The sequence below is a fragment of the Pelodiscus sinensis genome, chromosome 22, assembly GCF_052426305.1.
Source record: "Pelodiscus sinensis isolate ZL-2025 chromosome 22, ASM5242630v1, whole genome shotgun sequence".
Lineage (NCBI taxonomy): Eukaryota > Metazoa > Chordata > Testudines > Trionychidae > Pelodiscus > Pelodiscus sinensis.
Window position 1 is genome coordinate 7623962 of NC_143073.1, and position 25162 is coordinate 7649123.

General features: G+C 57.3%; 2 protein-coding genes across 6 annotated transcripts in view; both read right to left on the reverse strand.

Annotated features, from left to right (window-relative positions):
* INSRR (insulin receptor related receptor) overlaps positions 1 to 9112 on the reverse strand; it is a 55389-nt gene extending 46277 nt beyond the window's left edge. Inside the window, exon 1 of the mRNA XM_075908289.2 lies at positions 5976 to 9112. Coding sequence (XP_075764404.2) covers positions 5976 to 6090 — 115 coding nt within the window. The 5' untranslated portion in view covers positions 6091 to 9112. The remainder of the gene's footprint in view (positions 1 to 5975) is intronic.
* A 113-nt stretch (positions 9113 to 9225) lies between these two features.
* LOC102460485 (death-associated protein kinase 2-like) overlaps positions 9226 to 25162 on the reverse strand; it is a 34935-nt gene continuing 18998 nt past the window's right edge. For all 5 annotated transcript variants that reach the window (XM_006113888.5, XM_014568947.4, XM_075908292.2 and 2 more), the window contains 10 exons: positions 23513 to 23734; positions 20542 to 20680; positions 19311 to 19440; positions 18594 to 18642; positions 16752 to 16778; positions 15900 to 16052; positions 14829 to 14874; positions 12655 to 12744; positions 12014 to 12097; positions 9226 to 10221 (listed from right to left, as the gene is read on the reverse strand). In XM_006113888.5, the coding sequence (XP_006113950.1) occupies positions 10141 to 10221; positions 12014 to 12097; positions 12655 to 12744; positions 14829 to 14874; positions 15900 to 16052; positions 16752 to 16778; positions 18594 to 18642; positions 19311 to 19440; positions 20542 to 20680; positions 23513 to 23734 (1021 nt within the window). In that variant the 3' untranslated portion in view covers positions 9226 to 10140. The remainder of the gene's footprint in view (positions 10222 to 12013; positions 12098 to 12654; positions 12745 to 14828; positions 14875 to 15899; positions 16053 to 16751; positions 16779 to 18593; positions 18643 to 19310; positions 19441 to 20541; positions 20681 to 23512; positions 23735 to 25162) is intronic.

Genomic DNA, 25162 nt, shown 5'->3' on the forward strand with positions numbered 1-25162 from the left:
TCTGCCCCGGCCTTTCCCACTCAGGCTTTCAGAACCATCAGCACCAAGGCCCTGTCTGCTCGGAGGCGACGAGAGGGCTGAGAACACTAGGGCTGTGTCTAGACTGGCAAGTTTTTCCGCAAAATCAGCTGCTTTTGCGGAAAAACTTGCCAGCTGTCTACACTGGCCGCTTGAATTTCCACAAGAACACTGACTTCCTACTGTAAGAAATCAGTGCTTCTTGTGGAAATACTATGCTGCTCCCGTTCGGGCAAAAGCCCTCTTGCACAAATCATTTGTGCAAGAGGGCCAGTGTAGACAGCACAGTGCTGTTTTGCGCAAAAAAGCCCCGATGGCTAAAATGGCGATCGGGGCTTTTTTGCACAAAAGCGCGTCTAGATTGGCACGGACGCTTTTCCACAAAAAGTGCTTTTGCGGAAAAGCGTCCGTGCCAATCTAGACGCTCTTTTCCGCAAATGCTTTTAACGGAAAACTTTTCCGTTAAAAGCATTTGCGGAAAATCATGCCAGTCTAGAGTAGCCTGCGTGCCACGAGCAGAGGGCACCGGTTCTCATGTTGTGGTCTGCCGGGCGTGGCGGCTCCCTGCCCTCCGGCCCTGGCTGAGAAGGCTGTAGACACCAGCCTGGGAGGCCCCCAAAGCCCCACCCGGCCGTAGTACTGGAGTCTTCCCTACATGTTCCTTTGTTGGAAAAAATCGCCTAAGCCCTCTCTTGCTCACGACAGGCAGGTCCCTAAGCCAGGGCGGAACCACGGGGGCGGGGCATGAGTGGGCCGTGGCCCGCCTCCTTTGCACCCAGACCCAACCCCCGCCAGATGGGGAGTGAGAGGGAAGCACGGGGGGGCTTACCTGGCTCCAGCCGGCATGTCAGCCAGGGAACGGGACCAGGGCTAAGCCCCCGATCCCTCCTGTCCGGTTCTCCCCACCCCTCATTCTTGCCCACCCACCTTCTGGCTATGCCACTGCCCTCAGCATGTCTGGCTGCTAGCCGGGAAATTCATCCAGGGCCTGACATTAGAGGCAGGGGAAGCACACGCCACACACCCCACGTCGTCCTATTCTGCGGCTCGGTCCAGACCCTCCCAGCTCTGGTCCTCCGCTGGGCAGAGTCTCTGGGGCATATGGAAACAACACCACCCAGCATGCAACGCTCCCAAGCCATGGGGCAGGTGCCTCATCTGGGGGGGCAGCCAGGAGAGAACACGGCATGAAGGGCTACACGGTCCCCATGGCCAACCGGCCCCTTCCTGTTGTGCACGAGGAACACTCTTGCGCCAGGATCCGCTCCATCCCGCCCGACTGAAACCTGACGCCGAGTGACGACCCAGCGCACAGTTTTTAAGGCAGCCTGTTTCCTAGCACGACATTTACTGTAAACACCCCAAATCAAACACAGCTGAACTTCGGTTCAACCCTAAACACACCACCTGCCAGGAGCACGCTTCCAGGGGGAAGGCGCCGCCGCAGGGAGCCGACCCGGGGAGAGGAGGCTCAGGGAATTAGCAACCTCGCCATGGCGCAAGGGCTTGGTTTCTCGCAAGCTCCTGGCTATGGCCATTGGTTTCTCCCCTGCCTTGTAGGCTGTGAGATCATTCACACCTGTGCACGAACCTCCCAGGCCTGCTCCTCCACAATGGGGCCGTGGCGCACTACGCCGGGGGGGGCGCTGACCCCGGGCGCCCAGCTGGTCTGGCTGCACGAGCGCCGTTCGTTTGCACAGGAGGAAACGCCAACCCAGGGGGGAAGCAACGGAGCACAACGGCCGGGGCTCACGTTTCTGTTCACCTTTGTTCCATTTTGCAGCGCCTGGCTCTTTCTGCCCGGCATTTTGGGCAAGCCGCCAGCCGACATCAGCTGGCCTCGCCGGTGGCACGTGTCACCGCCAGTCATTTTACCACCGCTCCGCTCGGTTTGCAGCAAGCACGCTTGTCAGCTGCAGCACAGTGATTCCCATGGTCGTTCATGAACCACCTTGCCTCCTGCCACACTGGCGGGGGCGCTGGCGTCTTCCCACCGCCCCGCCCTGCAGGCCAGCCAGGCGACCCCCAACTTACAACCGCCCGACTTACAACTCCCTGCATTTACAACCATTCTTTTTCGTGCAAGATAGCTCCTAAAACCCCCTCGTTTACGCCCTCAGCTCGTATTTACGACGGCGGATCATGCAGACTCCACACATCATCCCAAAACGAGAAACCCACAAGGTCATTCCGACTCACCAGTGCAGCGCTTGACCTCTGCACATCGGTCTCCACTTTTTAATTATTTTTGTGCATTATTTGAACTATGTAGTTTAGTTTTCCTCCATTTCTGTCATCAGTTTTGGTGTTTTTAGGGTATGAAATGGATTTCCAGGAATAGAACCTCCATTTATAACACTGCACCTATGGGAAATAAGGGTTCGACTTATGACTTACAATGGTTCTCCAGGAACCAATTAGGTCGTAAATGCAGGGGTCACCTGTATTTTGATGAGGTTTTCTTTATTCTTTGAATTGACACTTTGAGTTTCACCCCCCTCTCCCCCGCACAGTCCATGCAGCTTTGCAAGGAGAAACTGGGCGCTAGTTTGGGGTCTCTCTTGTTTGAAAATAGAGGGGCTTCAGGGCCTTTCATTCCCGGACTATAAACCAGACGACACGTGCCAGGCAGCAGGCGATTTTCCCTGACGGTTACAAGTGCCAGGGATTCGTGATACACTGTAAACGAGGGCCAGGCAACAGCAATGCAGCAACAAATTGTATTTCTGTGCCAGGAACTCCTGGCCAAGCCAGGGAATCACATTAATAGATATCAGAGGGGGAGCCGTGTGAGTTTGAATCTGCAAAAGCGGCGAGGAGTCCTGTGGCACCTTATAGACTAACAGAAGTGTAGGAGCATAAGATTTCATGGGCAGCCCACTCTGTATCTGACGAAGTGGGTCTTTGCCCACAAAAGCTTATGCTCCAACACTTCTGTTAGGGTACGTCTACACTAGCCCCCTAGATCGATCTAGGGAGGCTAACGGGGGCGACCGGAATTGCAAATCCAGCCCGGGATTTAAATATCCCGCACTTGATTTGCATGTTCCCGGCCGGTCGCCATTTTAGAAATTGACTAGCCCGAAGTAACTGCCCACGTCTACACGCGGCAGTGAAACGGGCTTCCGATTTAAAGCGCTAAATTCAAATTAGGGGCTTTAAATCGGAAGCCCGTTTCACTGCCGCGTGTAGACACGGGCAGTTACTTCGGGCTAGTCAATTTCTAAAATGGTGACCGGCCGGGAACATGCAAATCAAGGGCAGGATATTTAAATCCCGGGCTTGATTTGCAATTCCGGTCGCCCCCGTTAGCCTCCCTAGATCGATCTAGGGGGCTAGTGTAGACGTACCCTTAGTCTATAAGGTGCCACAGGACTCCTCGCCGCTTTCACATTAATAGAAGGACCCAGAAATGTTCCAGGGTCATCCCGCTTGCTCCCCAAGGAACCTACAGCATTGCTGCAAAACTGCTCATGGAAATTAGAGCCAGAACCCGAAGCAAAACTCCAGAGGAAAGGATCCAGCTTGGCCCTAAAGAGGGGTTGATACAGACCTTCATTTTTTCCCCCTCCCCCAATACAATCCCTCCTTTGTCCGGGCTATTTAGAGTGTACTGCTCCACTGGCTACTCCATTTGGCCCAACGGGCTCCAACTCTCCTGTTTACACGGACCTAAATCAGGAGCAACTCCACTCAGCCTCTTGCCCTGTCTACGGCACCACAGCAGGTCTGTTCACACCGGCACCAGCCAGTTGCTCCGAGTGTGTCCAGCCCCAGGCGTGAGATCCTAGCTCCCTTGATGGGAATGGCAAAAATTCCAACACCCCTCCATTCAGCCATCCGGGGAAGCCAGATGCCCCTCTCCCGAGTGTGGGCAGCAGTGTCTGCCCTCGCCACCCCCCGCCACCAATCACAGGCAGTAGGAACGGTGTCGCTCCTGGTTTGCTCAGCTCTAAGGCCCCGATCCTGCAGGGTGCTAAGGGCCCTCCTCACTCCCCCTACCCCACACCAAGGGGGCAGCGGCCCTGGGAAGAGGCACTCTGAATGCAGCAGCCTTCCTAAGGGGCTGGAGTGGGAAGAATCCAGGTCGCAAGGGCAGGGGCATTCCCCCTTGGGGGGCACCAGCAACTTCCCCAGAGACGCACCCACAGGGCTCTGTTCCCAGGCGCTGGCTCCCCATACATGTGTAGGTGATAAAAAGCTTCAACCACAAAAGCCACTTTCTCTGGTCCCCAGCACGCAGGACCTGGCAGCTTGTGTTCCCCTGAAATTCCCAAACCCTGCTCCAACCCTGCTCTGGGGTCTCCAAACCTCCGCGGCTGCATCTTCCCTGGGCTATTCCTCCTACCCTCATCCATTTTAATGCCCCGGCTCCACCCCTCTCCCTTTCAGGCTCTTCACCCGCATTGGTTGTTGGTTCAACCTCCCCGGCTGTGAGATGGGTCTTTCCTTATGATCATTTGCTCCCATTAGACAAATGGGTAAACTGAGGCACTGAGCAGGGAAGGCAGCATAAGAAGCCAGCTGTTCCCATTCCCCAGACTCGGCCTGTAAGCCACACTCTAGCTGAGCTCAGAGGTCTTTTCCCAGACTGCATTGCCATCCCTTTCCAGTCCCGTACCCTCCTCTTACTCCCCCTATGTCCATGGGACCTTTGGGGATTTTTTCTGCCTCACTTTGTTGCTTTGGGCTTTAGTAAGAAGAGCAGGGGTCAAAACTATTGCCTTTGGCCACTGCCGCACTGAAGTCTTTGTTTTCCTGCCTCCCGCCTCCTCTTCGCTACAATTTTCCACTTTCTCGTCTCTTTCCACGACTCCCTGCAAACCTGAATTATTTATTGCCTGAACGCCTGCTTTCCCCACCCCCAGGATCAGCTCCTCGTCGCCCATCAAAAGTCCATTAAAAAAACAAATAGGCCGCTACCCCGCCCCCCACCAGCGCTTGCTGGTGCCGTTTTGCTCCAGAAACGGTCACCGTGTTTTGAAGTCAAGTGACCCCTTGCTCAGGGACAGTTTACTCCATCCTTACGCTGAAAAAAATTGAGGGATCAGCCTTTATTGATGGTGCCAGTCCAGCATGTTTAGCCACAAAGGCCCTCGAAACTACCAGACCATTTCAGAGCAGGGGTTCCATCTACCCTGGTATCCTGACGCCTCCTGTGCGCAGCACAAGCTGCTTCCAAAGACAGGGGCAGCGAGTTCTGGGACAACGTAAATCACGCCCAGTCAAGGGTGGGCATGACGAGCTGGCAGTGCCCCCACACACATACACAATGCTTTCCTGGGTCTTATTATTATTGTGCTATTTGTATGACAATCACACCTAGAATTTGAGCCCCGCGGTGCTGGAAGCTACATGGTCACATAGCAAGCTCCGCCAGGCAAGCTTACAATCTCACAAGGCACAGGGGAGAGGGGAAACAGACACAGAGGAGCCCCTTCCCCCGACACAAAAACGAAGGGTCACCCCCATGACATCACTAGGCAGCAGGTTTAAACCAAACAGGAGTACCCCTTTGCCCACCACCCACAACCTGTGGAACTCCCTGCCAGGGGATACTGGGGCAGAAGTAGGTTCTGAAAGGAATTAGACGCGCTCCCGGGGGGCAAGCCCATCAATGGATATTAGCCATGCTGGTCCAGGACAAAGCCCCATGCTTGGGGTGTCCCTACACCGCCCACGGCTAATTGCCCTGTTCTGTGCGCTCCCTCTGAAGTCAGCTGGGCCACTGGCCGTACTCCTGTGACTTGCCCACGGTGATGAAGCAGGTTAGGTGCAGACTGAGCAACAGAAGCTGCAATCTCTTGCCCACGTTCTCCATTCGCTAGCCCCCACCGCCGCCGCAGCCCCAGCCCGCTGCCTTAGCCGGGAGAGACGCCGCTGAGGCCAGGCCGCCCCAGCCAGCCCGTCTCAGCGACCCGGGAGAGGACGTCCAAGGCCAGGCGGGGGAAACTTACTTCCAGGAGTGGCCAGCGCGGGCACGGGTGGCAGGCGGCTGAGCCCCAGCAACGTGATCCTGAGCAGCAGGGAGCAGAGGGATGCCGATGTCACTGTGTCCTTCTTCGCCCCCATGGTCCATGGACTGAAACGCCCCCACCTGCCCCCCGCTCGCTTTCCAAAGCGAGGCAGAAGGTGCCCCCCACGCCCCCGCCTCCGGCAGCTCCTCTTATAAGGCAGGAAGCAGGCGCCACGCCGGCCGGGGAGCTTGGGAACAGAGGGACCCCAGCGCCTCCCCCTTCATTCCAGGGGACGGGCAGTGACAGCGCCAGTCCGTGGCCTCCACCGCCACTGGCCTCGATCCACCTCCCTCCGGGTTTCACGGAGAAAGCTCCCAGCTGCTGCGCTCGCTGATTTGCATCCTCCGTGCATGGGGCTGAGCGAGCTGAGCAGCGCACCTGGGCACCGAAGGGCGGGCGGAGCTGCCTGCGGCCCTCCCCGAGCGTGGCCAGGTGCCAGCCAGGGGGCAGGGCCAAAGTGAACCCACCTTCACCTAGGAGCCCAGACTCCTCCTTCCACTGCTGCCCCGGCTGCGGGGCCCGGAACAGGCTGGGCTCCGGTCCACTTTTGTTTTCGATTGCTACATCCACAATATTTAGCCTGACAACTGAACCCAGATGGGGTTGGGCGGGAGAGGGGGAGGTTGTTTGGGAAATAAGGAGTCAGAGAGTTCGGCGAGGCAAGCGAGATCCCCAAACACTTCAGCTAGCTGTGAGGGGGGGGCTCGCCACACCCCGCAGCTCCGCCACTGATCAACTCTGCGACCCTTGGCAAGGCTCCGTGCCTCAGTTTCCCATGCCACGGGGATGGGCAGGCAGGAGGCAGAGAGGCTCATGGACTCAAAATTTCAGGGAAAAACTTGCAAGCCAAGTTGGGGGGGAGTTCTGCCTCTCGTTTCAAACTTCTTGCGGAGAATTCCCGTTCTCTCACCGATCCCGGATGAAGGAGGGAGCAGCAGGGAGTCAAATCTCCCACACAGCCAGCGACCGGCTCGGGCACCACTAACAGGCCCTCGACACGGCCAGATCTTCGCCTGCCCTAGCCAGCTGCATTGGCCTCTCTTCCCACGAGCGAGCGGCAGGCAGATCAGCAGCAACGGCTCCTTCCCGCCTCCCCTCTTCTCCAGCAAGGAGGCCGAAAGGAGGGGCCCTTTTCACTGCAACATTGACTCCCCCCTTCTTCCTGGGGGGCAGCGTGGAGGCACAGTAAGAGGGCAGACTAGGGCCAGGTTGCCCTGCAAGCCACTGTCAGGGTTAGGGAAGGGCAGCGGCATAGCTATAATGTTTCCTCTAATCTTTTCCATCCACGTGCATTTTTTTGCCAAGTGCACCAATGTGCACCCCCAGGAGAAGCATAAACCTAGAGGTGGGCGCTCTGCTAATCAGCTGGGCAGCCTTGGATTGTCTCCTGAGTGGCCGCACCAGTGCTGAGCGTACAGGGAACACTGGCGTGGTAGAAAACCTGGCCTGACGGGACACGTCTGCAGTGGCACGTACAGCGCAGGGTAAAGTCCCTGCACCCGGCTGGTCACCCCCCTCCACAGGATGAAGCCCAGCAGTGAAACTTGTCCTCCTGCAGCCTCATCTGGGCTCAGGATGGAGCAAGCTGGGAGCTTCCTCCCTTAGACAAAGCTTTGACCTCTCTTGTTAAAGGAATTTTTAGCCTGCGGGCCGTAAATACCCAGCAGCAAAATGATGTTACCCAAGGGCAACAAAAATGCGGAGAGTTTTGGAATGGCTGCCATATGAAGAGACATGAAAAAGACTGGGACTTTTCACCTTAGGGAAGAGGAGACAAGGGTGTGGGGTTATGACAGGTCTATAAAACCATGACTGGTGTAGAGAAAGGGAACAAAGAAAAGTGATTTACTTGTTCCCATAGCACGAGAACTAGGGGGTCACCCAATGAAATTAATAGGGAGCAGGTTTAAAACAAACAAAAGGAAGTTTTTCTTCACGCAGCGCACAGGCAACCTGTGGAACTCCTTGCCAGAGGATGTTGTGAAGGCCGGGACTTTAACGGGGTTCAAAAAAGAGCTAGGGTAGGTCCATCAATGGCTATTAGCCAGGATGGGTAGGGATGGTATCCGAGCCTGTTCGTCAGAGGCTGGGAATGGGCGACGGGAGGGATCACTTGATGATTCCCGGCTCTGTTCATTCCCTCTGGGGCATCAGGCATTAGTCACTGGTGGAAGGCAGGACACTGGGCTAGATGGACCTTTGGTCTGACCCAGTCCTTATGTTTCGTGGCAGACGGGGCCCATTGGATCAGCACAATTAGGGACTCTGGTTTTTAGCTTAAGGAAACAAACCACTGCTATGCTGAGCCGCTGCTTCTCCAGGGGGAAAGGCCGGCTCCCAGGCCGGCTGTTGTTTCCACCTGTTACCTTGCTCCCACCCGAGAGCACCCCTGGGTTCCGGCCCTGCGGAAGGCTGCGAATTTTCCGCACAAGATGAATAGAGGGAGGGATTTAACGAGGGAGCACCCGGTCTGAACAGGGACCGGACTGGGTGGCTGTTCCCATCACCAGCCGCTACGGGAGCAGCTACTGTCTGGATCTGCAGCCCCGCATCTTCCGCAGATGCCCCCACACACCAGTTTGCTGCTCCCCAGCATCAGCTGCCTTTTCTGTTTCCTAACGGGAGGGACTGTCCCCGTGGGCCAAATCCGGGCCACCTCCTGTCTCCATCCCTGTTGCCATTGGGGGGTGAAAAATGTTTCTCGGGAGTCTGGCTCTGGAGCAAGACATTTGGACCTTGACCTGAAAGGATAGACTGCACCTGCCTGCGGGGTGTCGGGATCCGTGGCCAGGAACAGCTGTTCGGTGTTCCGTCCCTTTAAGGGCCACGCCCGGCCCTGGTGCCATCTGACCACTAGTCCTTCCTACCCTTAGCGGGACAGGCATGCCATGAACCTGCCAGCACACTAGAACAGCTCCGTGCAGAAACCACCCAGCCCAGGTAGCAACCTGCCTGGGAGATCTAGTCATGGAGACACCAAGCACCATGAACTGGGTTTTGGCACCACCCAGAGGTCAGAGCCGGTTCTGCTGGGAAGATTTGAGGCCCAGCCGTGGAGAGGCAGCCCCTGCCGGGGGGGGGGGGGGGGGGGGGGGGGGGGGGGGGGGCTCAGGCCAGGCAGGGGGTCCCTGGACCGGCCTCGTCTTGGGAGCAACCCCCCCCTTGCAAAGGCAACCAGGGCAGGCAGAGCCGATGCTTCGCATGTTTATTTCTTTCCAAATGATCAGGCAGGCGGGGCATGGCCCGGGGGCTGCCCCGCGCCGTAGGGCGGCAGGCAGGGGATTGCGGGGCGCCGGGGAAGGGCTGCTCTGGCTGTCCCTGGACGGCTGCAGCCGGGATAAAGGCACATGGCACCTCGGGGCAGCATGTGGAGCCGCCCTTCGTCCCCTACTGCTCTGCCCAAGTGCTGGGGGGGGGGGGGGGGCAGGGGGAGGGTCGTCCTATTAACCCCAGATGTACTGGGGGAAAAAGAGAGCCCCTCACACATTGGGCCCGGGGCAGGGTGTGGGGAGGAGGGAGTTATATAGTTGGATTAACCCTGAGAGTGCTGGAGCACATGGGCTGGAAGTGAGGGAGGCGGGAGGTTCCAGTTAACCCCGCAAGTGCCAGTCAGAAGAGCTAGTGGGGGGTTCCCATTGGCAAGCATAAGTGGGGTGCAGAAAATGCACCCTGAAAGGCCCAATCGGGGGGCGGGGTCTCTTTGCATAACAGAAGGGCAACGAAAGGGTTAATAGCAGGATGGCTTCACACGCCCCTCCAATGCCCCTCCCCACGGGCACTGCCTGGCGGCCCCTGGCCCAGCCTCAGCGTGTCCCCCGTACACGTGTGCCCCGGGCACCATCTCCACCTGCAGCCAGCTGCTTCCCTGGGCCGCAGGACAGAGCGGGGCCGGGGGCGGGGGGAGAGGCAGACGCCTGCTTCCAGCCCCACCCCGCTCCCAGCCGACCAAAGTCAATGCTCCTTCCTGCTGGGCCCGGGGTGTCTGATCTGCCAGGGCTGAGCGCGGGTCCCCCTTCCCTGGGCGACAGCTGCCCCTGCCCAGTGGATGCAGAAGGTGGGGAGGGGCCGTGGGAGCATGCTGGAGTCTGTGATGAGGGCAGGGGTCTCAAGAGCAGCTGCTTCTTCGCCGGCGCAGCAGCGTCACCGGGTGGCTGGCCTCGTCCTCCTGGTCGCTCTCGCAGTCCCGCTGGGAAAGGGGAGGGAGCAGAGGGTCAGGCAGGGTAGGAGGGAGGACACACAATGCACCCGCACACACGCGCTTCTGGGTGTAAACCCAGCCCCCGTGCACACGCACACGGACCCTCGTGCACACCGACCCCCGTGCACACTGGCAAACACACACGCGCATCCGGGTGTAAACCCAGCCCCCGTGCACACGCACACGGACCCTCGTGCACACCGACCCCCGTGCACACTGGCAAACACACACATGCATCCGGGTGTAAACCCAGCCCCCGTGCACACGCGCACGGACCCTCGTGCACACCGACCCCCGTGCACACTGGCAAACACACACGCGCGTCCGGGTGTAAACCCAGCCCCCGTGCACACGCACACGGACCCTCGTGCACACCGACCCCCGTGCACACTGGCAAACACACACATGCATCCGGGTGTAAACCCAGCCCCCGTGCACACGCACACGGACCCTCGTGCACACCGACCCCCGTGCACACTGGCAAACACACACACGCGTCCGGGTGTAAACCCAGCCCCCGTGCACACGCACACGGACCCTCGTGCACACTGACCCCCCGTGCACACTGGCAAACACACACGCACGTCCGGGTGTAAATCCAGCCCCCGTGCACACGCACACGGACCCTCGTGCACACTGACCCCCGTGCACACTGGCAAACACACGCGCGGCCACATGCCTGGCCCCGCTGCCCCCAGGCCAGGTCGATGCCAACACTGGGCACCAAGCAGAAGGGCCGGCCTGAAGCGATGCCTTGCTTAGGTCAGTGGGAATCAAACGACAGGTCGTGCCTCAGGACTGGGGGGTGGAAGGTCGGGCCCTGGGTCTCGTGGCTGCAGGGGGATCAGGGGAGCAGTGGGGGAGCTAAAGCAGCTTCCTGCCTGTCCTGGCACCACAGACTGTGCTGCGCCCCAGAAGCGGCCGGCAGCAGACCCGGCTCCAAGGTGGGGGTGGGGAGCACACAGGGTTCTGCGCACTGCCCCTGTCCCGAGCACTAGCTCCACACCTGTATTGGCTAGGAACCTGCTTCTGGCTGCTTCTGGGGCAGCCTGGTCTGCGGTGCCAGGAGAGGCAGGAAGCTGCCTTAGCCCCCCTGCTGCACCATTGACTGGGAGCTGCCTCCTGGCCCAGCCCTGACCCCCCTCAAAGCCAGAGTCTCCTACAGCCCAAAGCTCCCATCCTCAGCCCTACCCCAAAGCCCGCACTCCAGTCACATTCTGTTGCGTCGCGGCATCAGCGATTTTCTTCAACTGGGTCATGAGAAAAAAAAGTTTGAAACCCACTGGGCTAGAGAGCCGGCCGGTCGGCCAGCAGCCCTGGCACTAAGACCAGGAGCTTTGGGAAGGCGGGGTTGGTTTGGCACCTGGATAATTAATAATAAATAATAATAATATATAATATAATAATATAGTTATTATGAATTAAAGCAACCTCATTAATCAATAATTGATGCCTGTTCACCCATCACTTCCTCAGCCGGCAGTCCCTGTAAGCTGAGCGCTTGGGCGGCCACCCACAAGAGATTCAAATGCTGCCCAGCTGATTAGCAAAGCGCCCACAGCCGGCAGCAGGTGTTTCTAGGGGTGGTGCACATCCGCCCATGCCTCAGTGCACTGAACAAAATTTACCCTGCACATGGATGGAAAAAATGAGAGGGAACATTGTCTCCAATCCCTAAGCAGTGGGTTCAGGGGCCCCTAAGCAGTGCCTACCCATCGCCCCCCACCCCAGTGCCGCCTGCCGAGGGAGCAAGTGCACAAGCTAATCAACAAGGCCTCACCAGATTCTCATCCTCTTTCCTCTGGACACACAAGAGTTTCAGGTGGCAGAGCCGGTTGCAGGCCGACACCATGTTGTAGGAGAGCTGAGGAGAAACACAACCGCAATGGGGCAGCTTAAGGTGAAGGTCTCTGAGTCCCCAGCTCCCACATTGTACGAGAGCCCTCTCCCACCCCACCCCCCAGAGCAATTCCCCTTGTTATGCAGCCTCTTTCATCTTAAAGGGTTACTCCCCCCACACACACACACTAAAGTGTGTCCACCTCTGGGGCGGAGCACAGTAGCTGAGGTAAAGTTTAGGCCAGGGACCGAAGAGGCATTTGCACCCAGTCGGAACGAGCCGGTGGCTTTTACGTTGGGGAAATGTACCCAGAGCTTTTTTTTGGGGGGGGGGGCAGTTGCCATCAGAAAGATGGGAACACGGCACCCCCTTTTGGTGCACCAAGGATTACGAGGGGCAAGTGCCCCCAAGGGCTTTACTGAGCCCCTGGGGTTGGCACGGAGGGGAGAGCGCCCCCTGCTGAGATCTGCCCCAATCCCCACCACACAGTGCCCCCTACACCTGGCCTGGGGCAAGCACTGGAGAGAGAGCGCCCCCGGCTGTCCTGGGGATGTGCCCCTGCGCGGCCCTCCCGGATTTACCTTCCATTTCCTGCGGGCGTTGAACTTGCGGAAGTTCTTCATGTTGATGGAGGAGCGGCTGCGGTTGGCGGCCTGCTTTCGGCTCAGGGGCTGCCGGGAGAGGGAGAGGGGGGCAACACGTGAGTGGTCGCGGCCTCCCAGACCCCAAGCATGCCCCCCCAGCCACAGAGGGACCCCAGTACCTTTACACACACAATCCCCTACGACCCACAAACACCCAGCAGAGGTGAGAATCAGACCACAGGCTCTTTGCCCCGGCTTGGGTTGCTTAGGGAACCGGGCCCGGGGGGGCTTGGAGGAGGGGTTTTCCATGGGGATCAGGCTCTTGAGGGAGCAGGAAACAGCCCTGTCTGAAGGATTCCCCGCCATGAAGGACTCAGCTCATATTCGATGGCTCATGCCCAATTCATAGACTCATAGACTCATAGACTTTAAGGTCAGAAGGGACCATTATGATCATCTAGTCTGACCCCCTGCACCGTGCAGGCCACAGAATCTCGCCCACCCCTCTTAGAATAATCCTCTCACCTATGTCTCAGATATTGAAGCCTTCCAATACTTTGAAGGCCCCAACATGCAGAGAGTCCTTCAGCTGTGATCTGTGCCCAATGCTACAGAGGAAGGCGAAAAACCTCCAGGGCCTCTGCCAATCTACCCTGGAGGAAAATTCCTTCCTGACCCCAAATATGGCGATCAGCTAAACCCTGAGCATGTGGGCAAGACTCACCAGCCAGACACCCAGAAAGTTCCCTATAGCAACTCCTATCATCCCTCCATTGACCTATTTCCAACTGGAAATGAATGGTCAATTAGTTAACAAGATCATGTTATTTCATCCAACCATCCCCTTATCATAGAATCAGAACTGGAAGAGACCTCAGAAGGTCGTCAAGTCCAGCCCTCCGCTCTAGGCAGGACCAATCCCATCTAAATCAACCCGGCCAGGGCTTTGTCAAGCCGAGACTTAAACACCTCTAGGGATGGAGACTCCACTACTTCCCTAGGTAACCCATTCCAATGCTTCACTACCCTCCTAGTAAAATAGTTTTTCCTAATATCCAATCTGGACCTCTCCCACCACAACTTGAGACCATTGCTCCTTGTTCTGCCATCTGTCACTACTGAGAACAGCCTCTCTCCATCCTCTTTGGAACCTCCCTTCAGGAAGTTGAAGGCTGCTATCAAGTCCCCCCTCACTCTTCGCTTCTGCAGACTAAACAGACCCAAGTCCCTCAGCCTCTCCTCGTAGGTCATATGCTCCAGACCCCTAATCATTTTGGTTGCCCTCCGCTGGACCCTCTCCAATGCGTCCGCATCCTTTTTGTAGTGGGGGGCCCAGAACTGGACACAGTACTCCAGATGTGGCCTCACCAAAGCCGAATAAAGGGGGATAATGACATCTCTGGATCTGCTGGCAATGCTCCTCTTAATGCATCCTAATATGCCATTAGCCTTCTTGGCTACAAGGGCACACTGTTGACTCATATCAGCTTCTCATCCACTGTAACCCCCAGGTCCTTTTCGGCAGAACTACTACTTAACTGGTTGGTCCCCAGCCTGTAACTATGCTTGGGATTCTTCCGTCCCAGTGCAGGACTCTACACTTGTCTTTGTTGAATCTCATGAGATTTCTAGTGGCCCAATCCTCCAATTTGTCTAATTCTGCCCCTGGCCTTTGGCTTCACACCCCCACCCCAGCCTGGGCCCGGGGGGGAAGAGGGAAGCCACCACAAGTGGCTGCCTTGACCCCAGGTGCAGGACTCAAGGGCATCCCTCACTAGCCTGGGGGGCCTAGGTTTGCCAGGTGTCCGGTTTTCACCCGGACAGTTCGGTATTCGGGTCCCCCGTCCGGTAAAAAAAAAAAAACAGAAAATACCAGACATGTGAAATGTCCAGTATTTCCTGTTTCCCTCGGACAGAAGCCTGGCAGGGACAGCTCTCCCCTGCCGGGTCTGGCAGGGACCGGGGAGTGAGGAACACGGAGTCATTTAAAGGCGCAGTGACTTTTTTTTTTTTGGCTCAGCAACTTTGGTTTCCCGTGGATTTTTTTTTTTTTTTGCTTGACCAAGTTTGCCATGTTCGGGATTTTTGTTGAAAGCTCCTGGCAAGTCTAAGTAGGCCCCATCTCCCTGTGTGCCCCCCGTTCCAAGTGGAAACACCAGCAGCCCCCTCACCTTGATCCATGGGTGGATGAGGCATTCGGCCGCCGTCATGCGATTCCTGCAACACACGCCATGGGGAGAGTGGGAGCAGCTCGCTGCTTTCCCACCAGAAAAGGGAAAGCCCTTTCCCCGCATTCCCCCTTCCCACTCCGCTTCTCCCCAGGCCTTTCCCCCCTGCTCCTACTGAGGCCCTTCCCCCCATCCTGGGCTCCTCCCCCACTTCTCCTCCCCCCCCCCCCCCGCCCTCCCCTTCCCCCCCCTTCCCCTGGGGCCCTCCCCCCAGCTTCTCCCCAGGCCCTTTCCCCCCACTCTTCTTGGGGCCCTCCTCCGCCCCCCCCCCTCCTCCTGGGCTCCTCCCCCACTTCTCCCCAGGCCCTTTCCCCCTGCTCCCCCTGGGGCTCTCCCTCCTAACTTTTCCCTGGGTCCTCCTCCCGCTCCCCTCCCCTTCTCCCCAGGCCCTTTCCCCCTGCTCCTCTTGGGGCCCTCCCCTCTCCCCCCCCACACACTTCCTCCCAGGCCCTTTCCCCTTGCGGTGCTTTCCACCGAGCCCCCCAGGCAGGCGTATGCTCCCTCCACTCCATCTCCCTAGCCCGCCCATGTGCCACGCTGTGCAACGGATTCAACCGCCCCCCGCCGACGTGCCCTCTTACCCCCTGTTCCCGCACCCGCCCCTCCATTGCCAACATCAGCAGCAGCAGACGGGCTGCTCTTGCCACCCCCTCTGGCACTCACCCAACATCGCTGCCCCCCCAGGTTACAAGCTGGGGTCCAGCTGGCCCTGATCGCACACCCGTGCTGGCCTTTCCAGCTGGGGTATTTGGGGGTAGGTTGGCTTGAAGGAACCTCCCCCCATAGCTGGGATCACCCCTGGCCTAGCTCCTCGGGGCAGAAATCACACGGTGCCAGATGACAGAATGGGGCCCCCACATCCCACCTGAGCCCTCTGCCAGGGGCCTCTGTCAGCAGAGGTGCTTGTCACCCCCATGCGTCCGAGGGATTCCCGGCTCCTTCAGCGAACCCCCTTGTCCACAAGCCACCCCAGGGTCTCGCTGCCCGGCGGGCCACGCCGAGTGCCGGCATTACCCCGGCTCCTTCACCAGCAGCTGCCGGATGAAGTCCTTGGCCATCTCGGTGGTCTCGTTGAAGTACTTGTCCTCAAACTCGTAGATGCCGGCAACGACGTTGGAGAGGGTCTCGGCGTCCGTCTCACCCTGGAAGGGGGACATGCCGCTCAGCCTGCACGAGACAAGGACCCCTTGAGAGCCGGCTGAGTCCACAGGACCCCGCCAGGGCGAGCCGCCAGGGACAGAGGCAAGCTAGCAAGGAGCGTGAGACCCACCTGACCTGCAAAGGACGTGATGTCCACCCCCCTACTGGGAGCCACGCCCCTTTGTCCAAAGACAGGATGCATGTGCAGCCAGCCTGGTCCTCAGCTGGTATGAAACTCTCCCTCCATCCCCGTAATCCACTCCCCACTGCTGCCTTCTCCCCCAAGCAGTCAGCTTAGGGCCCCGTCTACCTGCCTTATCACCCAGACGGAAACCAGGATCGGGACCAGCCCTGGCCAGGATCGGGACCCCCGCAGGCTAGGTGCTGCACAGACATCCAGACAGTCCCGGTTCCTGTCCCAATAGCACTTGTCAGCAAAGGGCCTGGTTGCCCTCTGCCCCACGCTGACAGCGTAAAACAGACTGAAATGGGGTGGAAGGTCCCGTTCCTGGGTGAGGACATCAAGGGGCCTGGGTTGCCTTCCTGGCCCTGCCACGGAGCTCCCAGGGAAGCTGTGCCCCTGCTCCGTGCCTCAGTTTCCCCACTCTGCCCTTCTTTGGTGAAGAGTTGGGGGAGGGGAAACGGTCTCTGGATAAAAACAACAATGCGGGGGCCAAAGATGGGAGGCTCAGAGAAGAAGAGATGCCCAAGACGTCAGGTACTTACAAGATGTAGGTAATAACACCGATGCTCCTGAAATATACAAAGACACATTCTAGGTTAGCCAGCCTGAGGCACAGGGATCAGCCATGCGCACAGGCTATGCTGGCAGAAATCAGGGAGGGGGGCCAGGTACATAAATGCCAGAGTGGGATAAACGTCCCTTTTCTCCTCCCCAACTCTTATCCCAAATCCTGGCTGATCCATTTGTCTCTCCCTTGTTTATCCTGAGCAGGCTGGACAAGCAGCTTTCACTCTATGGCGTGTTAACCCACCGCTCGCTTCCCACATTCCAGGGCTATGTCTACACTTGTGGCTTCTTGCACAAGTACAGCCGTTCTTGCACAAGTATTTGCAGAGCGTCCACACTGCCCGCCTGCTCTTGCACAAGGAAATTTACAGTACGGCGTGGTAAGAGAGGGCTCCTTGCGGAAGAGCTACGCTCTTTTTTATCAGGTGTAAGCCCTCTTGCGCAAGAGCTCTTGCACAAGAGGGCAGTGTGGATGCTCGGCAGGGATTTCTTGCACAAGAAAGCCGTATGGCTAAAATGGCCATCAGAGTTTTCTTGCGCAAGAGAGCGTCCACACCGCCATGGGAGATATTGCGCAAAAGCACAGCTTGCACATGGCAGTGTGGACTTTTTCTTATGAAAGACTTCTTGCACAAGAACCCTTGTGCAAGATGTTCTTGCACAAGAAGCCACCAATGTAGACATAGCCCAGGTGTGCAACACCCTCGCTTCCCCCAGCCTCCCCGATCGCATGGCTTGGAAGCATTGACTGGATGACAGAAATGCTTTTTTAAGTAGCTGGCTGCAATGGGATGGAAGTCAGAAAGAAAAGAGGTGCTAGTGTGTTCTCCTCCCGACCAGACACCTTTCAATTTCTGTTCTGATTGAAGGCCCAATGCCAGGTGCCCCAGAGGGAGTGAACAGAACAGGGGACCATCAAGTAATCCCTCTCTGTCACCCATTCCCAGCTTCTGACAAACAAGCTAGAGACACCATCCCTACCCATCTTGGCTAATAGCCATTGATGGACCTAACCTCCATGAATTTATCTAGTTCTTTTTTGAACCCTGTTAAAGTCCTGGTCTTCCCAACATCCTCTGGCAAGGAGTTCCACAGGTTGTGTGCGCTCTGGGTGAAGATAAACTTCCTTTTGTTTGTTTAAAACCTATTAATTTCATTTGGTGACCCCTGGTTCTTATGTTACGGGAACACGTAAATAACTCTTCTTTGTTTGCTTTTTCCATACCTGTCATGACTGTATAGACCTCTATCGCAGTGTTTCTCAACTAATGGGACAAGTACCCTTAGGGGTACTTGACAGAAGTCTGAGTGGGTTTGTCAAGACAACTGAAATTTGGAGAACACTGAATGTTTGTTTTAAGTTTTACAGCACTTTATTATTTTTGTACTTTTTACACCCAAAAATTTCATCGCCTACCCAGCTACAATTAAGTTGTTTAAACAAATGTGTTGCAACGGTAGAAAAAAAATTGTGTGTCTGAAAACTATAAGTACTGGGGGCACTTATAATTTTTTTAAAAAGAGATACTTTATTTTAAAAAAAGGGGCGAGAAACACTGCTCTATCAGATCCCCCTTTCGCGGAGCAGATGGACCTCCTTAAGACTGTGGCTGTCAGATCCGTTTTAGTTGGATGTGAGGGGCCGGGGAATCGTCTCCCAACGGCACTCGGAGTGTTTCAAACAAAGACCGCACCCTGGACAATGTACCCTGGGACACAGGCTGAGGGATTCTGAGAACCCATCTGAGCTGACGCCCGCTCATACCCCTCGCCCGAGCCATGGCATGAAGGGGCATTGGGTGGGCTCCTGTCCTTACCACATGTCTGTCGCCGAGCTGAGGGGCTCGTAGTTAATCACTTCGGGAGCTTGGAGGAGAAAAAAAAAAAGTAGACATACCCAAGTGTCACTTTGCATCCGCTGCCTGACTCCGTACACCCCCTATGGGACCCGAGATGTATAGCAAATCAAAACAGAAGGGCCCTCGCTCCGCTAAAAATCCAGCCGTTCCCACTGCTTGAGTGCTGCTAGGGATACTGAGCTGTGCTTTCAGACTGGCCAGGAGTACAAACTCCTCGCCCCAGAAGGTCATTAAGAGCCCCTGGTGCTTTGGGAAGGAAAGGGCTGTTAAGAGCTGTCCCCAAACCTCTGGGTACCACATTCTGCCTCTTTAAACCCTCCGCTGCAGGTTAACAGGAAACAAGAGTCTCCTCCACATCCCAGCCTAAAGGGTCTGTACTTGCTCGAAGCAGCCACTGTGTTTGTCCCCAGAGGTAGCACTATTATAGAGGGGGGTGAAGTTCCTTGCTCTCAAGTATTCCCAAAGGCTTTGGGAATGAAAGACATTGTGGGAACCACACAAGATTGCTCTGTGTGTCCCTGCTAAGGCTTTCAGGAATCTTGCTGCACCTTATGACTCAATGATATCCAGTGGCAGAGAGTTCCACAGGTTAACCCCCAATAGAACACTATGCCAATAAGTCCCACAGGCTCCTGGATAAGCTTCTCAGCAGATCAATAGTGCTTGGCTGTTTACCTATGTACTGCGGAGTCCCACAAAGGCTTTTGAAGGTCACTCCATCTTCCAGCTTTTGGGCCAGGCCAAAATCAATTATCTTGATTTTTGGATTGGGGACATCTTTCTCCAGCAGCATGATATTCTCTGGCTGTGGAAGTGTGGCAAGAGACACCATGAGCCCCGTTCTCCGGTGCCCCACGCCCCACCCGGTCCCTGACACCAGTGCAAAGCACGTGTGGGAATGTGATCAGATCGGGGCGGGCCGCATCTCGCTCTCCCTTTGCCCTGGTGCAAACAGATGCAAGGGACATTGGGCTAAAAGGGGTCAGCTCACGCTGCAGGCCCCGTGCCCACGGCAGGGTTGTGGTGGCTGCAAAGGTTGGAACAGTTAAGCGGTGGGCGTGTGATGCCAGCAGGGATCAAGGTGGGAACACACAAGGCCTGAAGGTTCCCACGGTGAGTTCCTGCTGAGATTCCCGCCACGCAAGGCTGGGCTCTGAGCCCAATGTCTCCAACGAGCGTGGAAGTGGGAGAGCCGATACAGCCAGGGAGGAGAGCCCCACTATCTGGGCCCTCTGCCCCGGCCCCATCTCTCTGCCCCAGCCCCATCTCTCTGCCCCAGAGCCGAAGGAAGGTCTAATTTTTCCAACTGCTGTCCAATTTGGGGAGGGGAGGTGGAGGTTGGCCTGTGTAAAAAACTGCTGAGCCTGCAGAGTTACGGCTGGCCACAAGGTGGCAGTGGCCGTGCCAGGAGATCGGGGAGTGGACGGGGTGGGAAGGAGAGAGAGGAGATGGAACAAGCAGACTCAGGGGCAACTCACAGGCCCGGGGCCACCACAGACCCCTCTGGCCATGGGAAAAGCCAGAGAATTTGTACCACGGGCCTGGGTCTCCATGGCAGCAAAAAGAGGGCCTCGAAGAGAGCGGAGGCAAGCCACTAACAGCCCCTGTCCTGGCTGGGGTGGAGCTGGTGTACTGGGCTCTGGACCTGCCCAGCCCCCAGAACGGGGTGGATCGGCGGTGAGGCTGGAACAAGCCATGTTCTGGGCATTCTCTGCTCCGCAGGGAGGAAAACGCGCGAGGCAGAGCAGCCTTGGAGTTCGGGGAACCAGGCAAGGCCTGGCATAGCTTCAAAGTGTATTTGTCCCCCTGTCTCCCACACACATCCACCTCCAATCCCCTCCCGCATGCCGGCTCGGAGACGCAATGGCGAAGGGGCCAGCGGGGAGCGAGGGAGGGAGCCAGGCACCTTGAGGTCGAAATGGGCGATGTGCTTCCCGTGCATGTAGGCGACGCCTTGCAGGATCTGCTGCAGGAACTCGATGGCCTCCGCCTCCGTCAGCATCTCCTTCTCGGCGATGAAGTCGAAGAGCTCCCCGCCGCGGATCCTGAGAGCAGGGACAGCAGCAAGCGCGTGCTCGAACGGGGGCGGTTTCAACACCCGCCTAACGCAGCCTGGCGCCGCAGGATCTCAAAGCCCCCAGCACAGGTGGAATTGGCACCACCTCCTCCCGGGGGAAACTGAGGCACCAAGCGGGGGAGCGATTTGACCTGGGGCCTCAGCAAAGGACAAGGCATCGCTGAGAATAGCACCCAGGAGTCCTGACTTGGAGTGATGTGGCCCTGCGTGGGTCTAATTCCATTCTGCCGTTCCCGGCCAGGCTCCTCCTCAGAGGTGGCTGCATTTCCGAGACGGGCGAGTGCTTCTGGCTGTGTGTTGCTGTTAAACCACTGCAGCCTAGAAGGGGGCTGCATTTCAGTGGGGGGGGGAAGCGACCCTTGGACAGATGTCCCACGGACACTTTCTGGACAGCTGGCGTTGCCCAAGCAGATGGCCATGTCATACCCACAGGAGGCAGACAGATAGGAGCGTATGCACATACACGGATCACCCAGGGTCCCGGTTGCCTTGTGGCCCAAGGCCCACGGAGAGTCAGGCCCTTTCACCACAGGATCTAAATGAGATTTGCCAGGATTAAAAAAAAAATAATGAAAAAAAAGATCAGCCAACCGGGCTCAAAAAGTGAAGCGGACGCAGCCCAAGTCAAATCCGTGCTTCTCTCGCTGGGGAGGCACCATTAAGGGCCCGGTATTTCAAACCCTCAGCCCCGGGCGGTGGGTACACGAGGCAAGGGAAGGCGTTGCCTTCCCAAACTGCTGGCCTGGCCCCGCCCAGGCTCCGCCCCCAGAACACTGGCTGTAGGCGTAATGGGGGCGGAGCGTTGCTGCCCCCGAGCGCCCGCTCGTCGGGGCCAGAGAGGCTGGAGCCACAAGCCCCCCTCCCTCCCTGTGCTTCCGGGGCCTCCCGGAGGAGCTAGTGGGGGAGGGGGTGGCTTGGTTCCCATTAGGGACCGGGGCCTAGGCAGAAGGGGCAGGGCTGGGGCGGGGTGGGGGCTTGCCTTCCCTAGCCCTATCATCACCTAATACCCATGCCCTCCGCTGCCCATCCCAGAGAGTTTAAGGACTGGGACCCCCAGCCGCATCATGTCAGCCTCTGCAGGCGGGGCGGGTCTAAGCATCATTGGCCTCTCCCGCCATCTCATCCCAGACACCGCAGCTCGGCATGGGGAAGCAGGCTCAGAGCTCAGGGCCCACGTGTGACACACCCCATAGAATCATAGAATCATAGAATAATAGGACTGGAAGGGACCTCGAGAGGTCATCGAGTCCAGCCCCCCGCCCTCAAGGCAGGACCAAGCTCCGTCTACACCATCCCTGACAGATGTCTATCTAACCTGTTCTTAAATATCTCCAGAGAGGGAGATTCCACCACCTCCCTTGGCAATTTATTCCAATATTTGACCACCCTGACAGTTAGGAATTTTTTCCTAATGTCCAATCTAAACCTCCCCTGCTGCACTTTAAGCCCATTACTCCTTGTCCTGTCCTCAGAAACCAAGAGGAACAAATTTTCGCCTTCCTCCTTGTGACACCCTTTTAGATATTTGAAAACCGCTATCATGTCCCCCCTTAATCTTCTTTTTTCCAAACTAAACAAGCCCAGTTCATGAAGCCTGGCTTCATAGGTCATGTTCTCTAGACCTTTAATCATTCTTGTCGCTCTTCTCTGTACCCTTTCCAATTTCTCCACATCTTTCTTGAAATGTGGCGCCCAGAACTGGACACAGTACTCCAGCTGAGGCCTAACTAGTGCAGAATAGAGCGGCAGAATGACTTCATGAGTTTTGCTTACAACACACCTGTTGATACAACCTAGAATCATATTTGCTTTTTTTGCAACAGCATCACACTGTTGACTCATATTCAACTTGTGGTCCACTATGACCCCTAGATCCCTTTCCGCCATGCTCCTTCCTAGACAGTCGCTTCCCATCTTGTATGTATGGAACTGATTGTTCCTTCCTAAGTGGAGCACTCTGCATTTCTCCTTATTAAACCTCATCCTGTTTACCTCTGACCATTTCTCTAACTTGCTAAGGTCATTTTGAATTATGTCCCTATCCTCCAAAGAAGTTGCAACCCCTCCCATTTTGGTATCATCTGCAAACTTAATAAGAGTACTCTCTATCCCAATATCTACATCATTGATGAAGATATTGAATAGTACGGGTCCCAAAACAGACCCTTGAGGAACTCCACTTGTTATCCCTTTCCAGCAGGATTTAGAACCGTTAACAACAACTCTCTGACTACGGTTATCCAGCCCCAGGGCAGAGCAGCTGTGCCAAGGCGAGTGATGAGTGGAGGCTAGCGATTAGAGCGGCAGAGAGGACTGGTAGACAGGATTCCTGGGTTTTAACCGCAGCCCAGAGGGCAGGGGGCGTGATCTACAGCGCTTAAAGCAAAGGAGACTGAGACCAGTGTCCCCTGTAGGCTGTGTGCTTGAGCAGCTGCTCAGAAGAAATTCCAGTGCCACCCAGCTGATCAGCAGAGCGCCCGCAGCCTAAGTGTTTCTACTGGTGGTGCACATCTGCACATAAAAATTTATTCTGCACATGGATGGAAATTATTAGAGGGAACAATGACTGGATCTAGAACTCCTGGGCTCTCTCCCCAGCTTTTCTTCGTCACTGACTCACTGCAGGACTCTGGTGCAAGTCTTCCTGGTTGCTATGTGCCTCAGTTTCCCCCGAGTGCAATGGGGACGGTCCCCCAGCAGGGAGAGGATGGGGTGCGCTAGGAACACAGCGTTATTACAGAGGGAAAAGGGGAAACCCACGTGCCCTGCCCCCCACCCACACGCCGGCCCGCTCACTCACAACTCCAGGATCAGCACCGTCTCAGCTTTGCTGGCGAAGAGATCATGCAGGTGCAGGATGTTCGGGTGCTCCAGCTGCTTCAGGATGCTGACCTCCCGCTCCACCTGCTCGCGGTCCAGCCCCCACCGGCTGCCTTTGCACTTGCGCGTCTTCACAAACTTGGCGGCGTAGAAGGACCCTGAGCTCCGCTTCCGGCAGCGCTTCACCACCCCGAAGTGCCCACTGCGGGGACAAGGTGGAGAGGTAACCTAGTGGGGGCTGAAGCCAGGGGTGCAGAGGGGCAGGTGGCATCAGAATGGGCAAGCAGTGCCCCCTCCAACCACTAGGCCCCACTCCCCTCCAGAGCTAGGAATAGAACGCAGGTGTCCTGCCCCGCAGCCAGTCCCCTGCACTAACCCCTACGCCCCACTGCCTCAGAACTAGCAGCAGCAGCCAATGTACCACTGAGCCATCAGCAGTCATATTTTCACCAAACTTTCCCTAGCGATTAAAGAACGTAGCCAAGGGGAAGACGCCCACCCCACGCCCTGTTTTGGAGCAGCCTGGCTTGACAGCAGGAGCCAGGCTGGCCGCTGGCTGATGCTCCCACAAAGCCACACCCGGGGCAGGGAGGGACGGTTCCATGGAACGAGGCTCCTGCAAGACGTGCGCCATAAAACATCACGGAGCGTGCATTCAGCCTCCGAGAGCCCCAAGCGAGGCTGCGCGCACAGCCCCCCGGGAGACACACGGCCCCATAGCACCCGGCCTTCCTGGGGCGATCACAGCACGACACTGCCCCTCGCTGCATCAGCTTGGCCTGCAACGCGCCCTCCCTGCCCCACGCACAGGCCAGCCATGGGGAGGGGGCACCAGATTCAAGTTCTGATGTGGCCTATGGGGGTAGCGTGACCCATGCCCAGGATCCACGCAGAACTCCTGGGTTCTAGACCCAGTGGGGGAAGGGAGGGGAGGAATCGGGACTCCTGGGTTCTAGTCCCAGCGGGGGAAGGGAGAGGGAGGAGCCGGGACTCCTGGGTTCTAGTCCCAGTTGGGGGAGGAGCCGGGACTCCTGGGTTCTAGACTCAGTGGGGGAAGGGAGAGGGAGGAGCCAGGACTCCTGGGGTCTAGTCCCAGGAAGGGGAAGGAGCCGGGATTCCTGGGTTCTAGTCCCAGCTGGAGAAAGGAGAGGGAGGAGCCAGGACTCCTGGGTTCTAGTCCCAGGGAGGGGGAGGAGCCAGGACTCCTGGTTCTAGTCCCAGGGAGGGGGAGGAGCCAGGACTCCTGGGTTCTAGACCCAGGGAGGGGGAGGAGCCAGGACTCCTGGGTTCTAGACCCAGCGGGGGAAGGGAGAGGGAGGAGCCGGGACTCCTGGGTTCTAGTCCCAGCGGGGGAAGGAAGGGGGAGGAGCCAGGACTCCTGGGTTCTGTGTGCACTCCTGGGACAGACGCAAAGCCTCGTGGTTAGGGAAGGTGCTTTAGGCCATCGCTGATGCTGGCTCCATGCGACTGACTGCACCTTGACGCCATCCAACCCTTTCAGCTGCTCAGGCTGCAGGGGAGCCCTGCCAAGAGCCGAGAGGGAGGGGCAGCGAGAAGAAGCCATGGGGGGCAGCTCTGTGACAAGCCAGGGGCGGGAGGCAAGCAGGAATTTCCTGCGGTGGTTGTTCTG